At 43.3% G+C, this 22,647-nt stretch overlaps 1 protein-coding gene and 1 non-coding gene across 5 annotated transcripts; both read right to left on the bottom strand.

Moving 5' to 3' along the window:
• Nucleotides 1–53: 53 nt before the first annotated feature.
• On the bottom strand, nt 54–20,402 carry ATG16L1 (autophagy related 16 like 1). Of its 4 annotated transcripts, XM_033150002.1 has the most exons (20): nt 20,249–20,402; nt 19,832–20,039; nt 19,345–19,438; nt 18,157–18,262; nt 17,221–17,294; nt 15,711–15,962; nt 14,063–14,128; nt 12,773–12,859; nt 11,788–11,844; nt 11,539–11,586; nt 10,686–10,788; nt 9,464–9,569; nt 8,533–8,603; nt 7,326–7,397; nt 5,908–6,028; nt 5,321–5,426; nt 4,527–4,676; nt 4,107–4,154; nt 1,871–1,972; nt 54–1,486 (listed from the first exon to the last, which is right to left on the bottom strand). In XM_033150002.1, exons 2-20 carry the CDS (start codon nt 19,944–19,946, stop codon nt 1,393–1,395), a joined length of 1,872 nt encoding a protein of 623 aa, XP_033005893.1. In that variant the 5' UTR covers nt 19,947–20,039; nt 20,249–20,402; the 3' UTR covers nt 54–1,392. The 4 variants fall into 4 exon arrangements, with proteins under 4 accessions (XP_033005893.1, XP_033005895.1, XP_033005894.1 ...); XM_033150004.1 differs by lacking the exon at nt 11,788–11,844; XM_033150003.1 differs by lacking the exon at nt 11,539–11,586.
• On the bottom strand, nt 7,946–8,215 carry LOC117047655. Its single transcript, XR_004426721.1, has one exon.
• Nucleotides 20,403–22,647: the final 2,245 nt, after the last annotated feature.

Consider the following 22,647-nt stretch of genomic DNA (forward strand, 5'->3'; position numbering starts at 1 on the left):
TCTCCACTTCCCCTGCCCAAACTGGTTAACAGAAGAAAGGGAAAGCAGCATGGATTTAGAAGCAGGACACAGGTTTATTTATAACCGGTCAAGTACTAGTGGGCGGATTAATACAATAAATAAGATTTTTGTCCCGTGTCCTGTTTTCCTCTGCAGAAGTTGTCAAAACAAGAGGGGTCCCCTGGCAAAACCCCCGGACATGAATAATTCCTGCTCACCTCTGCCATTCAATACAAATACTTCCCTACAAAAACAAGCTTAGGAAGGAAGCAAAATTAAAGTGCAAATTAAAAGGCAATTAAATGCTGGTGGCTTGTCTCACAGCCCACTGGATGTGGAAAAAGTGTTTGGCTGCATCAATGTTCAGTGCCACAAGCTAGCCCCTCCCCAAACCATATTGTGCATTTGAATGCCGAGGGGCACAAGCCAACCACTCTGCTCCATGGCAGAGGCAGAGAGGGGGGGGGAGAGGGAGAGGGAGCTTGACACAGGAAGAATATTGCACATTTTCTCAGCGGCAAGTGATCGGAATTTGCCAGCACCAGGACATTTACATTCAGGGCTCTATCCCTCCACCTTTGCTCCTCTGCACTCAAGAGGTTCCAATACAAGGAGGACAGCAGAAGTAACCGTGTATTTGGTTTTGGTGCTGAAGTCTTGCTAGTTGTACATTCTTCATCACAGCAGCAGCGCTTATCATTCTAGCTCACAACTAAAACCCAATACAAACTGGGTCACATTAAAATGCTTCCGTTCCACTGCCACCTGGAAAGCCATTGGAGGATGCAGCATCTCTGAAAAAACAACAACCCTAGAACAGACAATTCCCTCAATGGCAAGTTAAGATGATACAGGGTGCTGTGATTTAGTAAATGCTAGTGTCTTCCTCGACCCAACTGCCAATGTCATGGGCTTGTTCACGTGAGATTACAGCCAAGCCCCCGCCCTTCCTATGTTTCAGGATCCTTCACCTTGCATCTTAAGCCAGCCCACAGAAGAGAACACAGGTGACAGTACATGCATAACATCAGGACAAGCAGGAACTTTGCTAGAACACTCCAGAACTTGAAGTGCCACTGGAAATTAAGGAATTGTTTGGCACTGCTGTCTGGTGTGGAAACTCTTTCCAATGCAGAGATGGTACATCTTAAATGACTCCACCCAATGCAGTCAATCCTTGACGGAGGTTGAATGCCAGCAACATACTTTCGATGGGAAGGGGGTTTTCTTCCTTGGCTGATGCATAAGCAGCTCTTTCCTAGACCCAAACTTTTGTGTTTAGCAAAAGACTTTTGCCTGAAGTTAGGCACTGGACTTCTGCCCTGTCCAGACAGACAGGGACCACTGCCCTCCCATGCAGGTTTTTGGCATGCTGGTTTTTGTGCTTTCAAGTCAAAATTCAGACCACAGCACAGCCTTGTTTCCTTTGTCCACACTGACCACATAGGCTCCAGATGGTGACCATGCCACAGCATTGATTGAGTTGCTGAAACGAAGCATGAAATCAGTTTATTAGATTGCGGAATACACTCAGAGTCCAGGTTAAAGAAAGAAATGCTATTCAGTCTCATTTTTTAAAGCGTGTGCAGCAACTTACTTGAGCCACTCAAGTTTGCTCAGATGTCATTTCTTAATCTCAATGCATACTAATGATACACTGAATTACAGGGTGATCCTAACCAAGTCTACTCAGATCTAAGTTCTACTGAATTAAATGGGGCTTACTTCCAGGTAAGTGGGGTTAGGATTGTTGCCTTAGTCATTAAACCAATCACCGAGGGAGCGTTAAACTTCATCTTACAGGCTTCTATATAACTACATCACCATCACACAAGATCTGTGGCATTCTGACAGCATCATCTTGCCTCACCTGTGATGCTTGGAGAGTATCCTCTCCACTTTCCCAGTAAGCACATTCCAAATATAGAGTGACCCGTCTGCTGAGCCAGCCGCCACATAATTTCCATCAGGGCTGAAGAATCATGAGTTTGGTTCAGGGAAAGAGCAGAAAAAGATTCATTTATTTACCTTTTTGTCAAGATACTGGCCTCCACCACTAATTTATCCTGTGCTCATAATGCAAAATCACCATGTAAGCCCAGCCACCCAAAGCCTCCCAGAAATGCAGCACAATAGCCATAGTTTAAACTAGAGCTTTGAAATCATAAGCTAGACAGACTCTCTTCAGAGAATCAGAAAGGACTAAAGTAGTGGTGACAACACAAATTATTCAACACAAACTGCAGTAGATGAAAGGTGGAAAGGTACCCATGTTGCAGATATTTGGCAATTAATCTGCACTATTTCCAAAATTCCACCCAGCAACATGACTATAGTAGAACAGCTGCTTGTCTAGCCAGGTGGCAAAGTGTCATAAAGGAATAGAATGATGGGAACACCCCTTCTGTCAGCTTGGGGAAGTAGGGGAAAGCATACATTTAGTTGCAATGCAATAAAGAGTTGGTGCTAAATTACTTTCTTCTTGTCTAGAGCACCATAAAGAGTGCTCCACTCACCAGCACTGCAAGCTAGCTTAGGGGATCTATAATTCATAATTTTTTCAGGAAAATTAGTCCAGTTTAATGAGACACTCAACTTAAAATCTCTTCTTACTAATCAGTGGGAACAGAATCTTGAGCCCAAAGCTTCATACAAGCACAGAACCTGTTATCTACCTTGAAAGGAGAGTACCAAGCTCATCTCTCCACTTTTGCTAATAAGTTTTATTATGTTTTTATATACAGTGGTATCTCTGGTTGCGAACAGGATCCATTCCGGAGCCCCATTCGCAACTAGAAAGGTCCACAACCTGAAACACCACATCTGTGCATGTGCGCGACGTGATTTGGCGCTTCTGCGCATGATGTCATTTTGCATGTCTGCACATGCACGAATTGCGGAACCCTGAAGTAACCCGTTCCGGTACTTCCGGGTTCAGCGCGTTCGTATCCCGCGACAAACGCAACCTGAAGCATTCGTAACCAGAGGTACGACTGTATGCCAGAAGTTGCCCAGAGTGGCTCGGGCAACCCTGTCAGATGGGTGGGGTGCAAACAAACAACAACAACAATTATCATTATCATCATCATCATCACCCATTGATCAGATCTTTCACTATGTAGAACCTATCATCTGCAAAAATAATCACATTCACACAAGGAAGCTAAAGTTCTGAAGCTTAAACTGGATACCGTATTTTTTGCTCCATAAGACGCACTTTTTCCCTCCCAAAAAGTAAGGGGAAATATCTGTGCGTCTTATGGAGCGAATGGTGGTCCCTGGAGCCAAATTGCCCAGGGGCCAAAAGCAGATGCTGCTTTTTTTTAAAAGAAAGAGAGAGAAGGGAGTGTTGAAAGGACCCCGCTCAGCAGCTGATCAGCAAGAGATCGGGAGAGAAATAAGACTCCCGGCTCCCTCTGGGCCCCGCCCCCTTGCCCAGGCCTCCATTGTTGAATGTGCCTGCAGAGAGAGGCTGTTTGTTTCCCCAGTCACATGTAACTGGCTGATTAGATTATCTTTCTGCAAACTGTAGAAAGGGCTCCTTAAGAATCTGCAGAAATGTGAGTTGAACCCCATAAAAATGGGGCTTTTCCTCTTGCCTTTCCCCCTTTGCAAAAAAGCTTTGCTTTTCCCCCTTTGCAAAAAGCTTTGCTTTCCCCCCTTTGCAAAAGCTTTGCTTTCCCCCCTTTGCAAAAAAGCTGCACAAATCTGAGCTGATCCTCAAAAAACCAGGGCTTTTCCCTTTGCAAAAAAAGCTGCACAAATCTGAGCTGATCCTCAAAAAACCAGGGCTTTTCCCTTTGCAAAAAAAGCTGCACAAATTTGAGCTGATCCTCAAAAAACCAGGGCTTTCCCCCTTTCCTCCTCTAGAAACTAGGTGCGTCTTATGTTCAGGAGCATCTTATGTTCAGGAGCGTCTTATGGAGCAAAAATACGGTAACTTAATTCCTAGAATAAAAAATTATTTTGGAACTCTGGTTACTTGGACATGAAATTCAACATTACTTTTAATAAAGAGGATTACTCAGGATCTTGAGTGCATAAAAATTGAAAGTATCACACATCCCTCTCAAGTGCCCTGTAGTTCAACCAACACTGCTGCTTACCTGAATACAGCTCTGTTCCAATCAGACCCGCATTTAAACCCTGGAGCACTGAAAGAAAGAAAAAAGAAAAAAAAAATGAAAAAAAATGGTTAAATAAAACTATCTTTCACATTTTACTTTTAGGGCAGCTATGAAATAACTGAAATTTCATTTCTACAGATCCAAATATTAATAACCCAACAACAAGAGCACTCCTCACAGCACCCCCTTTCATCTTAGATACAGAAACTTGGACCCCTTCTGGATTTGACAAGCCTCTATACTACTATGAGATGTACAAAATAGAGGTTTTCCAGGACCAGACTAACCTACTTCCTACCTTTGCCTGTTATTATCATGGCTAACCCTGCAGTCCTAGTAGCAATGCTACACATACAGCAGGCTTATAACTCCACAACCCACTGGTAAAGCAGTACTCACTTGAAAGTCTGTTTGATAGCACTGACTCTGAGATCAATAATATTCAACAGGTCATCTCGTGAACAGGTGAGGAGTTCTGTTCTCTCTGGGTTGAGATCTAGAGCTGTAATCCTACCAAGCAATTCCATTTCCTGTACCACACACTCAGATCTAAAAAAACAGAAGGTGACAAGAGTAGCATTTCTTTTAAGAGTACTTTGCTCGGTGCTCCCAGGTATATGAGAATGCAAAGCCTCACTAATTAGCAGCAGCATACAATAATAAGGGATGGAAACCAGGTATCATAGTTCACATGCTATACACAGGATTCTGCGCTGTACCACTCTCAGTCTGGAACAGAATTAGTTTTTCCAAGCTTGTGAGCAAGAATTTAAAGACAATCATATTTCTAATCTTCATGCATGCAGAAGAGTATTTTAAGTAGTGGTAGCGGAGCTTATCTCAGTTTGTTTCAGAATTGGCTCAGCATCTATGAATTTTCTTGGAGAATTCCAGAAAAACTCATCTATTTTCCAAGGGTTCTCTCCCTAGATCATGTTGTTTTCAATAAAAATTATCACCTCCTTTTCATGCAACCCCTGGCATTAAGTACAACTCAGACACAGCTGTGCAACATCCTGCAGGGAACTGTGCAGTCTGAACTATTTGCATAAATCACAGCTCAAGGAATCACCCATGCCCTGGAAACAGTGGAACTTCACTGACCACACTGCCAGATACAAATGAACCAAAGCTAAGTCACAGGGCCATTTCAATGTCCCCTTATCCCAGCACATCCTCCATCTCAAACTTACCTAATATCCCAAAAGCGAATTTTCTTGTCAAAGTGTCCACTCATCACACACTGTTCTGTGCAGACCAGATCATTGCAGCTGGAGCCAGCAAACACTGTTTTTATACCTTAGATAAAGAAGACAACGACTATAACCCCCACACTCCAACCATACTCTTCTCTCAGCAAAAAAACCCAGTTAAACCCATCACTCATGCACCAAACACAATTACTGTCTTAATCCAATTTCACTAGAACTGTAACTGACCAGTAAGAATGCCAGCCCCATAAGCTAACCCCTCTAATCACAAGCATAGTAGCTCCAAAGAAGTTGTGAGCTACTTCACCCTGCCACAAGAATCTCAAGCAGAACGATGATGTGGTGCCCTCTTGCTGAGCATTATGGTAATACAACCTGGTAGAACAAACTACCGTAGTTTTGATTCCAAGTAGCTATCAGAATCTTAATAGAAGGGTAATCAGTACCAAGCCTGAACACTTTTGAGAAATAACAAGTCAATAAAAGTTCTGCTCTTGTGCCCTTCAACACATGTGAGACACACAAAAAGCAAGGGAACTGCTATTGTATACGTGGAATAGCTTCCTTACAGACTTTGCTGCGCAGGTCCCACAGTTTGAGGGTTCTGTCGTGACTCCCAGATACAATGCGCGCATTGTCCAATAGGAATTTGGCCGACAAGACTTTTCCACTGTGCCCCGTGAGCGTGTGCTAGAAAGAGATTGACATCCTATCAGTGAAAAGGCTTTGCAACAGTTGCTCTCTCTAGCTATGTCATCCTACCATTTAGCAAGAACAGAACTCTGAAAATGTTACCCAGACTCAAACCCGATTTGAGATCTAAACAATCCTACTGTAGTTTGGTTTGCCAAGCACCTGCTGTACAGAAGACCACCTCTGCATCTCTTAGTTGGATAAGGTATCAGCAACCATAGAGGATGGACCTATGATCCATGATTGCTAAATGGAAACTCAGCGTTCAGTGGTAGTATATCCCAAATTACCAAGTGCCAGGGATATACAACAGGAGATGGCTTTCACCACTTTCTGCTGCTACCCAGAGACATATGGCTGGCCATCTTTGGAGATGGAGTACCAGTCTAGCTAGACTTTTGTCTGATCCATAGGGAACAGTCTTATACCAAGTCAGACCATTAGTCTATCTAGCACAGTATTGTCAATACTGACTAGCTGCAGCATAGCAAGAAACTTCTCCAGCCCTACCAGGACTTGCTGGGGATGGAACTCGGGCCTTTCTGCATGCAAGGCAGATGCTCTACCATAGAGTCACAGTCTTTCAGCGAAGCAATTCCTAGAATCTTGTGTACTCCCCCCCCCCAAGTTCACACATATTAGTATTTACAGTTAAATGAAGCTCCTTCTACTGGGTCCCTTGGAGCCTCTAGTCTACTGTCAACTCCAACTAACAGTGGAGGCTTTTCCAGCTATCCTATCCTAGAAGCTTTTGAACTGGAGTTGCTGGAAGCTGGACCATATGCATGCAGTTCGCATGGCAGAGAGGGAGCAAACTAGAGAAAGATATGAACGTGAAGTGTGTCTTTATGCTTGCAAAGACCAACTTCAAAATGCAAAGGAAAAACAACTACTTTTATTGGTTCACCAACCTAGAACTGGTCTGCTTCCACCAAAGCCAATATCATTCTTCAGCAGCGTTTTAATATTAATGTTAAGCAAAATTCTGCAAAGTATAAAATTTCTCAGGAAGGTTCTCCTTCAGAACCTATCCTGGTTTGCTGATCTCTCAAACAGTACATTCTACCAGTCTGTGTCAGAGGTATCAGCAATCTGCATCTGTCAGGTTTACTGCAAGAGCTCTTTGTAAATAAAAGCAGAAAAGAGATTAGCTAGCCACACAATTTTGAAAGATGTCAAGAGCTGCAGTTAAAATCCTGCAACACATCCCTACAAATTTCTAACACTTTTTGATATTTAGAAGACAAGTGAGAAGCAGGCATACATGCCACACGTGTGGGGAAAAGATACTCACCCGTAACCGGTGATCATCCACAGTCCAGATCCTACTGGCAAAGTCATTTGAAGCCGCTAATAAATAAGAACCCTGAGGAAACACAATTTAAAACTCTTTCAACACGATCTTTCTTCTTGTAGAACAAGGAAGGGGAACCTCTGGTCATATGGACTACAACTTCCAGGCAACCTAACCCAATGTTCATGCTGGTCCATCACCAACTGGAGGGCACCTGGTTCTCTCACTGTTGTAGCAATGTTTTCTAGAACCACAACCACCTGCATGGTCATTTGCATCGAAGGAATATTGTATCCGTCTGTCACCATCTTATTTCAGATCACTGCCACATCTGCTACTTCTTCTTGACCTCCTATTAGGTCTTTTCCTGTCCTCTCTTTTGATACTGAGACAGTGAGTACCCTTATCACTAAGATTCTGTATTGTCTTTAAGCTGCTTTCTGTCTCACCTTCTTGCCTGAAGTTAAAGAACCTCTCACCCAATTTTATTTACTTATCTACCACTGCTCAATCTTTTCACACTTAGTGCCCTACCCCACCCCACTCCTTCTCCCACTTTCTTCCTGCCACAGCTGATAACTTGACAAGAGCTCTTGAGAAAGATGTTTTGCTGCAAAAGAGGTCTCAGCTAAAAAATTGAGATCATATACCCATAAAGTGGCTCCAATACCTCAAAAACTCCATTATCTGTTTATGTTGGATAACAATGTCAGTCACGTCTACCCAGTGCTCTAGAGTAACACAAACTGAACGTATCTCCATTTATCAGCAAATACTCTCCCAATCATACCATGTCTAGAGTATGATGGAAGAGAAAAAGCTGGGAGCTGCGATGGTAAAGGAGGCAAAACCACTGGGCAAATCAGACCTTTTACTGTTCATCACTGACCTCAGCAAAACACTGTTAGATCTCAAAAGAAGCAGAGACTTATGCCATGTGCCTCACAAGTTATGAAACTGTGACATTTCATACCTTGGCAAAAAAATCAGTGCATGTTACATACAAAAGGCATAAGCAAGTCAATCTTATGAAAAGGACAGTATTAATCAGTGTTAGAATGGCTCTAATTTTGTACCTATTTCTGGACGATTGTGTCATTCCCCCCCCCCCCCCAATCTATTTTGTGCTTACTTCAGAGACATGGTTTGGGAAGTGCGGTGGAAAACAGTTGCAAAAAAGGGGGGGAGGGCTATAATAAATACTCACCGCACTATCAAACTCTATGCTTGTAATCCCTGCATTACTGCCAGTTAGAGAGCCTTTAAGTTCACACTTCTCTGTGGTGCAAGAAAAAAGAAACAGAAGTTAGGAGGCAGGAAAAAGATTGAACCCATGTCTATTTCATTCAGCCAAAGGCAAGAGTAACATGTATTTATTTCATTTCATTATTTTCTTAGAGGATTTAAAACTAGTTCTTCATTCAAAGAAATGTCAGGGCAGGGTGCAACAAAAATATACAATAAAACGGCCTGAAAAAATATCAAACCATCACAATAAATCAATTTATCAAGTCATGTATCATTATGGAGTGATACTTTGGGATGATTTCTGATGTTGTTATACAGATATTGAAGGAAAGTATTTGAAAAAAGCAGCATCATAATGAAAAGACACAGATCTGATATTTCAGGATTAGCGACATACAACTGTAAGTCGTATACATTTTCTTGATGATAGGAAGCTGATCTGCAAACAAGACAGACTACTAGTCCTTCTGACTTACTGGCCCACTGTCTGACTGACAGTGATTTCAGAGTCTTGGTCAAAGAGACAGATAGACAGACAAGACAGACAAACACTCTTTCCCAGTTCTGGTACCCAATAGCCTTTTCACTAGAAATGTTCGAGACAAAACCTGGAACCTCTTGCATCCAAAGCAAATGCTGTCCCACTGGAATTATGAGTTCTCCCTTCTCTGAGTAACGAACAGTTCTGGAGAAGACATTTATCATCACAGCTGAGTGGGGAGTTGAAGATGAGTTTCCTACATCCAAACCCAACATCCTAGTCACCATATGAGAATGTCTCTTTCAAATGTTCTGCACTATAGCTGCAGATCTTCACAATTACTTTGAAGATGTCAACTATGGAATCAATCTTAGGAGGAAGCTAATTTGTACCTATTTAAGGAACTTACCTCCGCAAACTTCCCAGAGTTTGACTCTCCGGTCCAAGCCTCCTGTCGCCAGTAACCGAGAGCCAGGGCTGAACTGCACCGCATTCACCTCCCCATCATGTGCATCCTAGCGGGGTGGAAAAGAAACAGGACATGAAGAGTTATAGATGGTATCAAGAGACACTCCGGTCTACGAGAGATACTGCAAGCTTGAAGCATGAACCACACTCACACAGTGTAACACCAAGTGGATCATTTGTCAAAACTACTATTTTCCTGTTTGATTTCAACTACATGAAACCAAGCATATATAACAACCAGATCTTTAGAATAAACACCCCTACAACAATGGCTGTGGTCTCTCAACCAACTAAGATGGTTAGGGGACTCCTGCCCATTATATTTTAAATGGAACAAATTTCTCCTCTATTCACAATCACGAGGTCTCAGCTTGAAAACTAAAGATCATGCACATTAAGACACATCCCAAAACTACTAGCTCCTTGAGTCACTTTGTCAGATAGCAGTCGGTGCCAAGCCACTTACACTTTGGCAGCATGCACTGACTTTATCCGCATATTGTCAGCAGCCTCATAACACCTCACAGCATTACTAAAGTGTGGATGGGAGATAGAAAGCATGAAGCTGCTGGGAGCTGAGAAAGTAGCGGGTGTGCAATTCACCAGTGCAATCAGAGATTTATGACGTCATCACTGACCTCAGCAAAACATCTATTAATGAACAAGTTTGTGATTTGTTTTAGAAAACTCTAAACAGGGAGGGGCCCAATTTCGGACTGCCCTTGTCAGCCAAGACAATTATTGTGGGCATCAGGACCCTGCCTCTTCCTCTGCCATGGACAATCACTTGGCTTTTCTCCTAGGCTCCAGGTTTGGAGCTGAAAAGGGTGAGGGGGTTGCTGAATGGCCTGTTTTGCACAGCAGCCAGGTTAACCTCTAGCCTTCCTCCCAACCTTGGAGCTGGGGAGGGGTCAGGGATTCCCTCCCACTTCTGCTGCTCCAAAGTTGCAAGAAGGCAGGCTGAAACAGGTTGGGCTCACCAGCGGATGGTAGCACACTCACCCCTGCAACCATGGTGAGTGAAGATGTGAAAGCAAGAGAGGGACATCTGCATAAATGGTTACAATTACATAATGATGACATCAGTAAACAAAAAGAGATTTACCTAGAAGTTAGGCTACTAAGTTCTACACCCAAAGATAATGTCTCTCAAATATACTTACAAAGACAAACAGAGCGGTGGTAGGGACTCGCACCTCTTTGCTTGCGCCTGGGTGTGCCTCCACATTATCTTGAGGGGTGGGGCATGAGGATAAAGAGCGTCTCCTGAGAAAGGGCACAACCAATGCATATAGTTAGGCACAGGTGGGAACCAGCTCGGTCTTCAAATTATAGGCAGGGAGATGATCCCGACTACACAATAGGGTAAGAATGGGAAGGAAGGGGCAGAGAGACTTAAGCCCAATTCAGGTATATCAGCAGTTGGGTGGTTACACCCACAGAGATGGCTTTGCATGGTTGGGACTCCCCTGGCTGCTATAATCTTTGCAACTGGCTTCTCCCATGGACCTGTTGGATGGCATGGTAACTTGAGGTTGTGGGCAGCCTGGGGAAGCACTCACCAACATTACAGCAGCCTTATGGAGTCCTGAGTTAAAACAAACCAATTCAAAGATCACTGCTAAGACAAGTTCCTGCAGCTTTTCAATTTATTTTAATGAAATGTTTATTTTCCTCCCATATAAAGTAAATCCCACTTAACTGAAAAGTACATACTACAAATACTCCTCAGTCTAAAGCTCACATTGCATTTCTACACCTAGACATGGATCCTCAGCTCAGTGCAGGAAGGAACTACAATGAAAGGCCACAGCACAGTCATTGCAACTACAGTTAACTTAGCAATTAATTTTGCTCTCGCTTTTAACCCAGCCCCCATCTAAGAGGGTAAAGTGCACCTTTTAACAGGGAAGTCTTTTCACTGCTACAGTTAACAACATCAAAACAAGGCAGTTACTTCAACATCCCTCACTCACATGCTGGATTAAGTGTGAATAATTTCAAGCGAATTTTCACCTGGCAGTATCAGAAGAGTGATGTCCCAAAAGGGGAGACTCAGACAGACTGGAGGGAAAGATCAGAGGTCAGCACACAGCAGATGTAAGGAACAGGAAGTTGAAAACGAAAGAAAAAAAGGGGGCGGGGAGGCAGAAGCTAGGAAAAAAGGCTGAGATAAGGACAACTGTTTGCAATCCTTGCATCACTGAAATATTGGTGCATATTGTACCGATATGTAACAAAAGAGGCGAATGTATTCTAACCTACCCAAATATATTAGTGATAGAGTCCAGAAGGCCTCCAGCTGGCTGGGAGTGTCGCTTACTAAAGAGGAGGGGAGGACAGATTTAAATCTTGTTGTTCAAGCAGAGGTCAAAAACACACATAGCCCACAGCATGCAACAAGGAGAGCATTTCTCCTTGAACCCCAACTTCAAGCAGGAAATTCAAATTCAGGACAGTCAAAAAAGTCACCACGTTGGAACTGAAGAAATAAAAATGCTCGCACCACCAATTATGAATTGAGCGCAATTCATGTTGGCCTAACAGCAGGAAGAGGAGGCACCTTACAGAGGTTTAAGCCGTTTAGACTTTGAGAATAAAATTAAGAATTTGTATTAAGAAATAAGTTTTCAGAGGTAAACAAAGCAATCAGATGGTTATGATCCACAAGAGGAGTTTCTACAGAAATATTTTCATAGCCAAATATGAAACTGAAAGAGTAGCTTCATAAGAAAAGGAGATATTTATATTTTTAAAATAAAAATTGTGATAAGAGCTTTGGCCCACCAAGGATAGGGGAGATATAGACCTGTCTCTATCACTCTCTCTGTCTATCAGTCTTCCAAATACTTAAAGCCAGCCTGCTTCCTTCTTCCCTTCCACCTGCAGTTGCTGCCACCATTACTGGGCTTTGCCACACCCAGACACAGAGTGATGAGTTAATTACAGCTCTCCAAAGCTGTGAGAGCCAATTTAGGTAGCTTTGCCATGGTCCTTTCAGTCAAGAGAAGAACTGTCTGCAACAGCTCCCCTCGATGCTGGCATTTGTAAGCCAAGAAATCACAAATACATCCACACTGGAAATAACAACTCTCTCAAAAGTATTTTCCCTTTCAGGATACAATAGCAGCAGTTCTCAAACCGCTGCACCATTAAGGATATGTGCAATTCCCCCCCCCCCTTGGAATTCTTTATTAGCTTCTTGTGGGTTAGGGCGGGGGATCCATTATTTTATCCCCATTCTTCTTACCTGGCTGTTCGACTGACAGCGCGCACTGGAGATGTCTCATCAGCAGGGTCAGAGGTTTCATCCGCCAGCACTTCAATATCGTCATCCCTGGAGGACAGGATCATGCCTTTTTTGAATCATTTGAGAGTTGAAGGACATTCAGGCATTTGGGCTAAGCAACTCCCCGCCCTCTCAACAGAATTCATAAGCTTGCTACCTTATATGGCTAAAGGGAAAGTGCACTTTTACAGCCACCTTCTTTATGCACACTAAGGAATTATGGGAATAATTAGCCTAACGGTAAGGAGAGTTTTGCCACTGATGTTTTATTTGTTTTTATTACCTTTTGCTTTTCAGAGTATTTTTAGTGTGAAGCATTGGTTTTACCCAATCCAAACCTATGTTGCCTTGAGTGTCTAAGTAAGGTGGGATTCTACCCATTCTTTTCAGTCAAATTTTGCCTTTGAAATTCAAGCTGAGCCCGCATACAACATTGTTTGCATTTTACAAAGTGCGATTTCTGTGCACTCCAGGGATAATAAAAGAAAATGAGAAAAAGCAAATTTGGACTCTATGTCGACGTAACCTCAAGCACAGAACTGATTAGCTTTCACATACTAGTAATTTAGATCAATATTTAAAAATATTTTTTGTAGGGTTGGTTGTTTTTTTTTAACTGTAGTAAGTATAAACTAACAGCAGCTTTGTTACTTTCCAGGAAAGTAGGAAGTTCAATTTGATGTGGAAGCCTGAGGTGTCTTCCCTACCACTGTCTTGTGAATTCTCTCAAATCAGCAAGCCAAGGATAGCCCAGAATGGTTGGCTGGGGGTTCAGAGGTGTGCATGGACCACAGGTTAAGGACCCCTGATGTAGTGGAACATTTCCCTTTTCCAAAGAGGCTGCTGAAGGAGGAAAGGCACCATAGCAACAGTTCGCCAGCTTCCTTTTTTCCTGGTCCCCCACTGCATTCCCTAATGCTCACATTGCATGGACCTCCAGTTTCTTGACATCACAGGGAAACCCTCCCCATCTCTTATCTGTCTCATCCCTTTCTACAATCAAGTAATGCAACACTGTCAACTTAAAAGTTGTGAACTTATTTTGCATTCCTCCGTTCTCTTACAGGTAAAATTAAGAACCTTTCCCACCACTTGACTGCACATTTCAAAGTGCAGAATGCTAAAGCCAAAATTTAATGAAGAACATTCAAAGCTTGAACAGACCAGTAATGTTCATTGTGGGGTCTGTGTCTGCTTCCTAGGACTGGCGCATGGAGTCATTAGAGAAGAATGAGGTGAGGGAAGACTTACTGTTCAATTGGCAGTGGCTCCTTTGCAGCTTCTGCTAGTTCCTTCTGAAGCTTGGCTTGCCGTCTTCTACGAGGAAAAACAGAAATGCTAGGAAATCCTGTCATTGGCTGACATTCTCTGAAGGAATGTGCAAATGATTCAAAAATATCAAGAGTCCAATAATCAGAGGCTGAAATCCCAACTGTCTTACTGAATAAAAAAATTCCTTCCAGTAGCACCTTAGAGACCAACTAAGTTTGTTATTGGTATGAGCTTCCGTGTACATGCACACTTCTTCAGATGCACAGAAGTCACCAGACCCTTATATATAGTGAGAGGGTGGAGAGGGGTATTACTCAGAAGGGTGGTGGGAATAGGTGATTGGCTGATAGATGTGGTAAACCAGTTGACGACTGTTAATGACTGCAATTGGTCTTACAGGAAAAAAGCAAGGGATGAGATGGCCAAAAATAGCTTTATCGTGTATAATGAGATAAGAATCCAATGTCTCTATTCAGACCAGGTCTCTCCATGGTTTTAAGTTTGATAATAAGCTGGAATTCAGCAACTTCTCTTTCCAGTTTATTTCTGAAATTCTTTTGTAATATTACAGCTACTTTGAGATCTTGTATAGAATGTCCTGGGAGACTGAAGTGTTCTCCTACTGGTTTCTCTGTCTTACTGAGTTCAGTACAATCACCAAGAAGTGCTTCAATAAATATCTCTATGTCATATTAATTTCTACTGCCTTTCAAATGCTCTCCCAAAGGAGAAACAAAATCGAAAATTCTTTCTAGTAGCACCTTAGAGACCAACTGAGTTTGTTCCTGGTATGAGCTTTCGTGTGCATGCACACTTCTTCAGATACCATAGTCAGTTGGTCTGACTATGGCAGACCAACACGGCTACCCACCTGTAACTGGAACTCCCAAAGGAGGGTCAACTGATGTTCAAATTTTTTTGCATTGTATCTTAGATGTTTGTAGTTAAGTGTCACAGAAATTGTTTAAATAAACAAATAAAAAGTACTCCAAGCAACTGAAACCATGTGGACCACCAGTGACATAGCTAGAACCAAGGATGCACCCAACCTACATACTTGCTCTTTCAGGTAGAGTTCAATCACATCTACAGAAGGTCACCTACCCATTTCTGGGACATGAGAATCACCAACCCACAAGGATTCAGTCTCAGTTTTTTGTCCCACCTCCAGCCCATTACAGTACCCAGACATCAGTTCAGTATTCACACAGCCTTCCCTAACTCAGACGGCGCAAAGAATACAACTGGGTGTCATCAGATGGTACCCAGCTCCAAACTTCACCCAATGCTTTCACACAGGAGACAAGATTAGCATTACAAGCATGCATGCAAACGAGGCTAGTGAGGACCAGTTGAACAGACACAAGCTGTATTACATAAACCATTCTTAAATTGCTCTACATTTAGATCGACTTCAATCTCAAAAAATGTCCTTCGCCATGATTCACCGAGTCATTAAGTGGCCAGGATTACTGGAAAAAATACTGAGATCTACACACATACACACAGAGTTTCTATGTTCACCTAGAAAAGATGGGGATAACGTTTGGGGAAATAAATTTTGGGGAGGGGCTTCTATTGCATATTTAAGCTCAACTCAAAAGGTTTTAACTGGCTGGTATCATACCTGGAATCTTTCTCATTTTCTGCATTGAGCCGATTAGCTTCTTGAGCTTTCTCTGCCATCCAGCGTGTTACCAGCTCTTGGTTATCTTCCGTAGTTTTTCTCAGTTTTTCCTCAAGGGCAGTAAAGGTAATCTGGAGTGCATCATACTCATCCTTAAGAGTCTGATTAGCTCTTTCAAGATCTTGTAGCTTGTTCCGCAGGTCCTGGCACTCTGTCTCTAGTTCAGATATCTTCTGCAAATATTCTATAATCCTTTAAGAGAGGCAACCCACATATTTATTATTTAGATACCTCTACCCCAGGCTAATGCTTAAACATGCCTCAGGCAGCTCACTACACTTAAAGATCAATTCTGAAAGAAATAAAAACAGTCAGGCAGGTAGATAAAGCACAGTATTCAGAAAAGCCACCAGCTACCTGTCAGGGCAAAAACATGTCAGAATAAAAAGGTACTGTCAGGGAACTGTCCCAGGCTCAGCGCAGGGTGGAAGGGATCTCAGGATGCTACAGAGAGCCTCAGCCCCACCTGGACAGTAGGACTTCCTCTTCCAGCAGAGGCAGCGGCGACATCTCTAGTGGGGAGGGGCAGACCGCCCAGGGGCTGAAGAGCCGAGGCTCTGGGGATGTTGGAGAGGCTCTGCACTCCCCTCGCTCAGAAGGCGAGCAGGGGGACACGCCATTTTTGTCGCCCCGAATGCGTACAGGGGTGTAACGCAAAGGGGAGGCGGGGATTCTGTATACCGAAACTCTTTTGTTGGGGTCAGAACTGGAAGGGGCCATTCCCGGATTCTGCCATCGGTTGATACAGACATGAACTTTTAGCTCTGCAGTGTACATAGTATGCACAATAAAACTACCAAAGGAAAGGTCGGAGTCTTGCCTGTTTACTCATGAGCAACTACCTATGGACCTTACAGGTATTCACCCACCAGTGATAGCAGGAGAGGTGGGCATCCAAATTTCATGAGAGCAAAATGCTCCACAAAGTTGGTGTGGCCACTGAGAAAACCCTCTGACATTATTACAAACCATGCTTCTGCTGTGGGATATAAATAAGGGCTTCTTCACCTGTTCATAGAGAACAGGCAGGTAAGTACAGAATAAGGCAGTCCCTTCACTTATGATGGACCCAAGACATTTAAGACCCTAAAAGTAGTCACCAACACTTTTAATTGAGCCCAGAAGCAAAATGGTAGTGAGTGCCAGCTATGCAAGGCAGGTGTAATAAGATACCAAGGGTACCCACCCACCAACCTCCTTGCTGCCACATTCTGGACTACTGAAGCATCTGAATACTCTTCAACGGTATCCATATGTAAAGTACTTTGCAATAATCCAGTGTAACCAAGGCATGTGTTACCACAGCCAGGTCTGGCTTCCCCGGGAAAGGGCAGAGCACGTGCACCAGCCTAAACTGGGCAAAGACACTCAACTATAATGAGAATTCAACCAAAAATTGGCATCCAGCACCAAAATCAAATTCTCTAAGTAGTAAATGGGTTCTACTCACTTTGCATTATTCGTTTGCATCTCACTGTCCTTCTGTTGTATTTGGTTTTTCAGGTCAATCACAGACTGGGCCAACTGTGAAAGAAACTATGTTACTGAGGGAAAGCAACTATTAATACAGTCTACTTTTTGTGTTTGACTTTCCTCTAACCTCAGTGTTTCATTCCCCCCCCCCCGAACACTCAAGTATACATATACCTGCCAACTTAGCATAACATTTCATGCATGCTGAAATCGTACTATTATTTATTTAAATATTTATTAAAACATTTATTAAAAATGTTTACTCTAGTCTTTAAAAACATATGGAATAGTCTATCTGCTAGACCCAAAGAGTTGCATTTAACAAACTTTTACTTAGAGTACATCTACCAGTAAAGTAATAACTATGACTTAGGTCTGTTGATTTCAATGCGTCTACTCTGAGTAAAAGTTAGCTGAATACAACCTAAGTATCTTTATTTTTTTTCCTTGAAGAGATATCTGCGTAATTATTAACCAATGTTATAATATTAGTATACAGTCAAACCTCAGATCTCAAAGAGCTCCATTTTTGAATGCTTTGGCTCCCGAACACCAAAAACCTGGAAGTAAATGCTTTGGTTTCGAACGTTTTTTGGAACCCAAACGTCTGACGTGGCTTCCATTTTGAGTTTCCTTATTGAACTGAGGCTTCCGCTTTCAGTTTTAGACTGTTTCGGAAGTCGAATGGTCTTCCAGAATGGATTACCTTTGAAAACCGAGGTTCTACTGTACGTAAGTTAAGACACACCTCATCTGAAGTACATGACACAATTAAGGAACATAAAAACTAACCTTCTGGGCACAAAGTGCGATAAGAAAAGCTTATTAAAATCCCCTTTTGGAGATCAATTTTCAAACTTCTGAATCCCACAGTAAGCCTATAATTACACATGGATAAAATGGGTCTCCTAACCTCGCCACGTTTCTTGTGCAGCTCTGTCAGCTCCTCTTGATGCTTAATTCTAAGTTGGGCTATTTCTTGCATGTGAGAATCATTCCTTGCACCATCATGTCCTGGACTGGAATTTTCCAGAGGATGAGAAAAGAAAAATTCTGAGTTTTTAATTCACAAAGCATTTCAATCTACTTTTTATCCAATTCCCATAATCCATTTTTCCATCAAAATTTTTGTTTCAGATGGCTATCCCTATATTTAACAAATTTCACTTCATTTAAAAGAGTAAAATTAATATTTCAATGTAGAACTTAGATTACATAAGCAGAGCACCGTATCTCCATATCAAATTTTCTTTTTTCCTGTTCGGTACACCAGTGATTTTATGTACTTTGTTGACCATTTTAGCTATGGGTGAATTGATCTCCAAGATAAATGGCCACAATTCCTGCAGATATAGTGAACATCCATTCTCTCTTCATACCTATCCTATATGGCTCAAAATAATACTAGCTAAACTTTTCAAAAACCTAGTATTACCAACACATTTAGCATATCATTTCTATCACTGGATATTAAATAACGTGCACCCTTCCTTGGGAGTAAGCCCAATGGTATTGAGGAGTTACATCCAAGAAAATATGTACAGTGGTGCCCCGCTAGACGAATGCCTCGCTAGACAAAAAACTCGCTAGACAAAGGCATTCGTCTAGCGGAAGGCTGCCCCGCAAGACAAATTTGTCAATGGGGCTGCCTCGCAAGACGAAAATTTTTTTTTTTCCATCTAGCGAAAACCGCGATTTGCATTGGTGCTTCGCTAGACGGAAAAATCGCTAGACGAAAATACTCGCAGAACGAATTATTTTCGTCTAGCGAGGCACCACTGTACAGGGACCAGACAATAACCATTATAGCAGTTCTTACCAGTAGTTTTAATAACTGCTATACTAGAGAGCCAAAATATATTCATATATTAAGAACATAAAAGCCTTGCTGCATCAGACCAAACACCCATCAATTCCAGCATTCTGCATTCACAGTGATCAGCTGGAGGTCTATGGGAAGCCCTAGAAGGAAATGCATGCAACAGCACTCTCTCACTAATACTGGAAGCAGTACATAGCCATTATGACAAATAGCCATTGTTGGTGGAAAGGGAACAACACCAGACACAGTAACCATCACTTGTACTGATTCAGCAAGTACCTGATCTCATGCCGGCTTGGCAAGTCATATTTTTCCACTTGTAGCTTGTCAGCAAGCACTGAATGGAAATCTGACTTCTCCAGGAGCTTGTTATCTAATGAGGAAGAGTTCAGTTAAAAACAAAGCAAAAGAAACCACCAGTTTTACAATCCAGCAATAAGATGATAATGTTTTAGTTACTATAACCTTTGCACCGGAAAACAACATTACAAAAGCAATGTTCTCCATACATGCTCTTATAAGTATAATGCAATTAAAGCAGGGCTGGCTACTTCAATCTGACTAAGAAAATTTCAAATACTCTCATCCAGACGACAAGTTGTTTACAATTCAGCCCAGCTCAGGAACCTGTGTTTGCAAGAATAACCTTCCTCACACACTATGGCCTCACACACACAATCATTTGGTTGGGGGGTCAGTTTTTAACAATGTATGCTGTTGGGGCTAAACTGGAGACTTTCAAACAGCCACCAAAACCTTTACTTACACTGCAAAATAATCTCTTCAAAGGCCTGTCTCTGCAGCCGGTCCCGTCGCCTCAATTCGTCCAGGATGTGCCGCTTCCAGGCGGGGAGGCTCGCTGCCCTGAGTCCAGAAGACATCTTGCCTTATCAGCCTCCCCAAGAGTTGAGCCGCTGGCCTGGCAGCACCTTCCCCCCCCTGCGAGGGGCTCTATGAAAGCGAAACGACGAGCCCTAAGAAACAAGCAGCCAGCAGAGGAGAAAATGAATCAAGCGGGCGCGGCGGTCGGTTCCAGGGAAAGAGAGAAAACGAAAAGCGAACAAGAAGCACCAGGAGAAGGCGGCGGGATGGGCTGGGGAAAGCATGGAGGGGAAAGGGAGGCGTCCAGCTACCCTGAGCCGACTGGGGCTGGCCGTGGGAGAGGGACGGGTGAAGAGCTCACCGCCGGCTACTGAGGAGGAATGGCGCAGCCGCGGAGCTTCCCTCCTCTGCAGGGGCCCTTCGCCATTCTTCCCCCGGGCCGCAGCCCCCATCCAGACCCACGGCAACTTCCCGCAGGCGCTCTGTCGGTCCCGTTCGTATAGCGTAAAGGGGGACCTTCCCCTCCGGAGGCGCAGATTAATGACGTCAGCATGCTAGTTCGGTGCGCCTGACTGACTGTCTAGTTTCAGCGCCATTAGCAGTCATCCCGCCGTAGATGCACGCCCCTGATTTTCTCTGTTACTGTGTTTCCTCCTCCACGCGCTCTGCCCATTGCTGAGACTCTGCCTCATTTAGGAGAGTGGATTTAACAGACTGGCAAATAAGAAAGTCGACTCTGTAAAAAAAAATGTCCGCGGGAAGAGGGCTTCCCTAAGCCGCTCCGTTTTTTGTTTTCTTTTTTAATAGTCTGTGCACCGACCGCCTTCTTGGGAAGGGATCCTGGGAAGAGGCGTTTCCGAAGCCGCCATCTTAGGAAGGGAATGGGGGGGGGGCGCAAAACAGATTTTGAGGGAGTGGACAATTGCGTAGTAGGGGAATTTCGACACGTTCTTCGCCTCGCCCGTATTCTGGTCGTCTGCAAATGAAAGCTGTGCTTTGTTCATCTCAGCTGGGCCAATTTTCCCCATTTCAAAACATGCTTCAAAGTTATCAGCTCCCCCACCGGCGCCTCCCAAAGGCTCAGAGCCCAGAAAGCTGCTCCACTAATCCTCCGCAAGAGAAGGAAGCAGCAGTTTTTCCACCCCCACCCAGGTCATTACACATTAGCCACACACTCCGGATGAGCACTAGTAAACCCTAGTGAGTTTCATGGGACATAGTGCCAGGTAACGGACTCCGAAGGGGTGACCACCGTGTTAGTCTCTCGCAGCAAAAGCAACAAAGAATCTCACGGCACTTACAAGACGTAGCAGGACTGACGTTTTCGTCGACTATTGTATACTGCACTTCATCAGATGTATAAAATGTTGTCCTGAGTTGCAGATACATACTTACACTAGGGAAGGGGGGGGGGGAGAGAGATTGTAAACAGTGTGGTCAGAAGGAAATGAAATGCCATAAACGACAGAGATGGTACTAACAGTGGCATTCACACAAAAACAGTACAGTTGTATCTTGGCTCTTGAACGCCTTGGGAGTTGAACGTCCCAGCTCCGGAACAATCGAAAACTGGAAGTGAGTGTTCCAGTTTTTGAACGCTTTTTCGGAAGCCGAACATCCGTCGTGGCTTCTGCTATTGTTTCTGGTGTGCCTGCGCAATCGGAAACCAATCGGAAGCAGCCGTGCCTTGGTTTCTGAACATTTCGAAGTCGGAACAGACTTCTGGAACGGATTCTGTTTGACTTCCAAAGTATGACTGTAATGGATAACACAGGCAAGCTAATGAACACACAGTGGAATAAAAACCTACTGTGCCAATTCAAACCACAAATTACAGCATTGAAACCAATGGTGCACTCAATGGTTTCATGTCACAGTCTCTCACTTTAATTTTTCTTTGTTCTAGGTTGGCTACCTTAAGGTCAGTTACAGAGGGGCTGCTAGACGGTAATGCGTATGTATACAAAAGTATACATAAGTTCTGCATTATTGGCCTGAGGTTCCTGTGTTTTTAGGCCAACAGGTGTAGGGCTACCGGGCATGACTTGGCCTGGAAGGCCTGGTTAGGCTCATAAGGCCAGAGGTTCCCCACTCCTGCATTAGTGAGTGAGGCAGTCATCTCAAGCTGCAGAAGCTGAGCTGCAGATAATGGTAGTGAGATGTTGGAGGGCGGAGCTGTGGGTTCCTTGAGTTAGTCTGCTGCCCTCAAATGTGGTGGAGAACAGTGTCCCATTGCCAGTATTGAAAGAAGGTTCAGCTGCCAGTATTGTGGATTTCTGTATGTGGAATGGAGCAAAGGCACCATCTTGTTCTTTGCATGGTATACTAGAATTGTATTGTGCATGCATTTTTAATTTGCCAAACAAAAAGTTACCTTAAACAGAGGAAAGGGTGACACATTTCTAAGAGCGTTGCCAAGTGAGTCTGAATGTTGCAACAGGAGCTGCTCAAAATGAGTCCTGTGATGTGCAAGGAAATCTTAAAGTTTGTCTGTTGTAAAGCAAGCCTCATCGTACACCCGGGTGTGGATGAACACACTTGCTCCCTATACTGATTTTGAAATCTTTGTAATTTCAATAGGACTCTGAAACAATGAAAATGTTTCCTTCCTCCAAGGAGCCAAACAGTGAGGGCATGCAGTGGCTTTTGTAGGAATTAATGATGCTTCTAATTTTTAATAGGTGGTGAAAGAACACCATTTCAAGAATCATGACTCAGAGTGTATAAATAGCTCTTCTGAGAGCACAACAAAAGCATTGT

Source organism: Lacerta agilis, chromosome 5 (genome assembly GCF_009819535.1).
Source record: "Lacerta agilis isolate rLacAgi1 chromosome 5, rLacAgi1.pri, whole genome shotgun sequence".
In the NCBI taxonomy this organism is placed as follows: domain Eukaryota; kingdom Metazoa; phylum Chordata; class Lepidosauria; order Squamata; family Lacertidae; genus Lacerta; species Lacerta agilis.

Coding starts and splice junctions, on each gene's coding strand:
- ATG16L1 (XM_033150002.1), bottom strand. CDS start 19,946: ATGTCTTCTGGACTCAGGGCAGCGAGCCTCCCCGCCTGGAAGCGGCAC. Junction 15,963..17,220: donor ATGCAAACGAATAATGCAAA/GTGAGTAGAACC, acceptor CCTCTCTTAAAG/GATTATAGAATATTTGCAGA. Junction 1,973..4,106: donor TGGAACAGAGCTGTATTCAG/GTAAGCAGCAGT, acceptor ATGATTCTTCAG/CCCTGATGGAAATTATGTGG.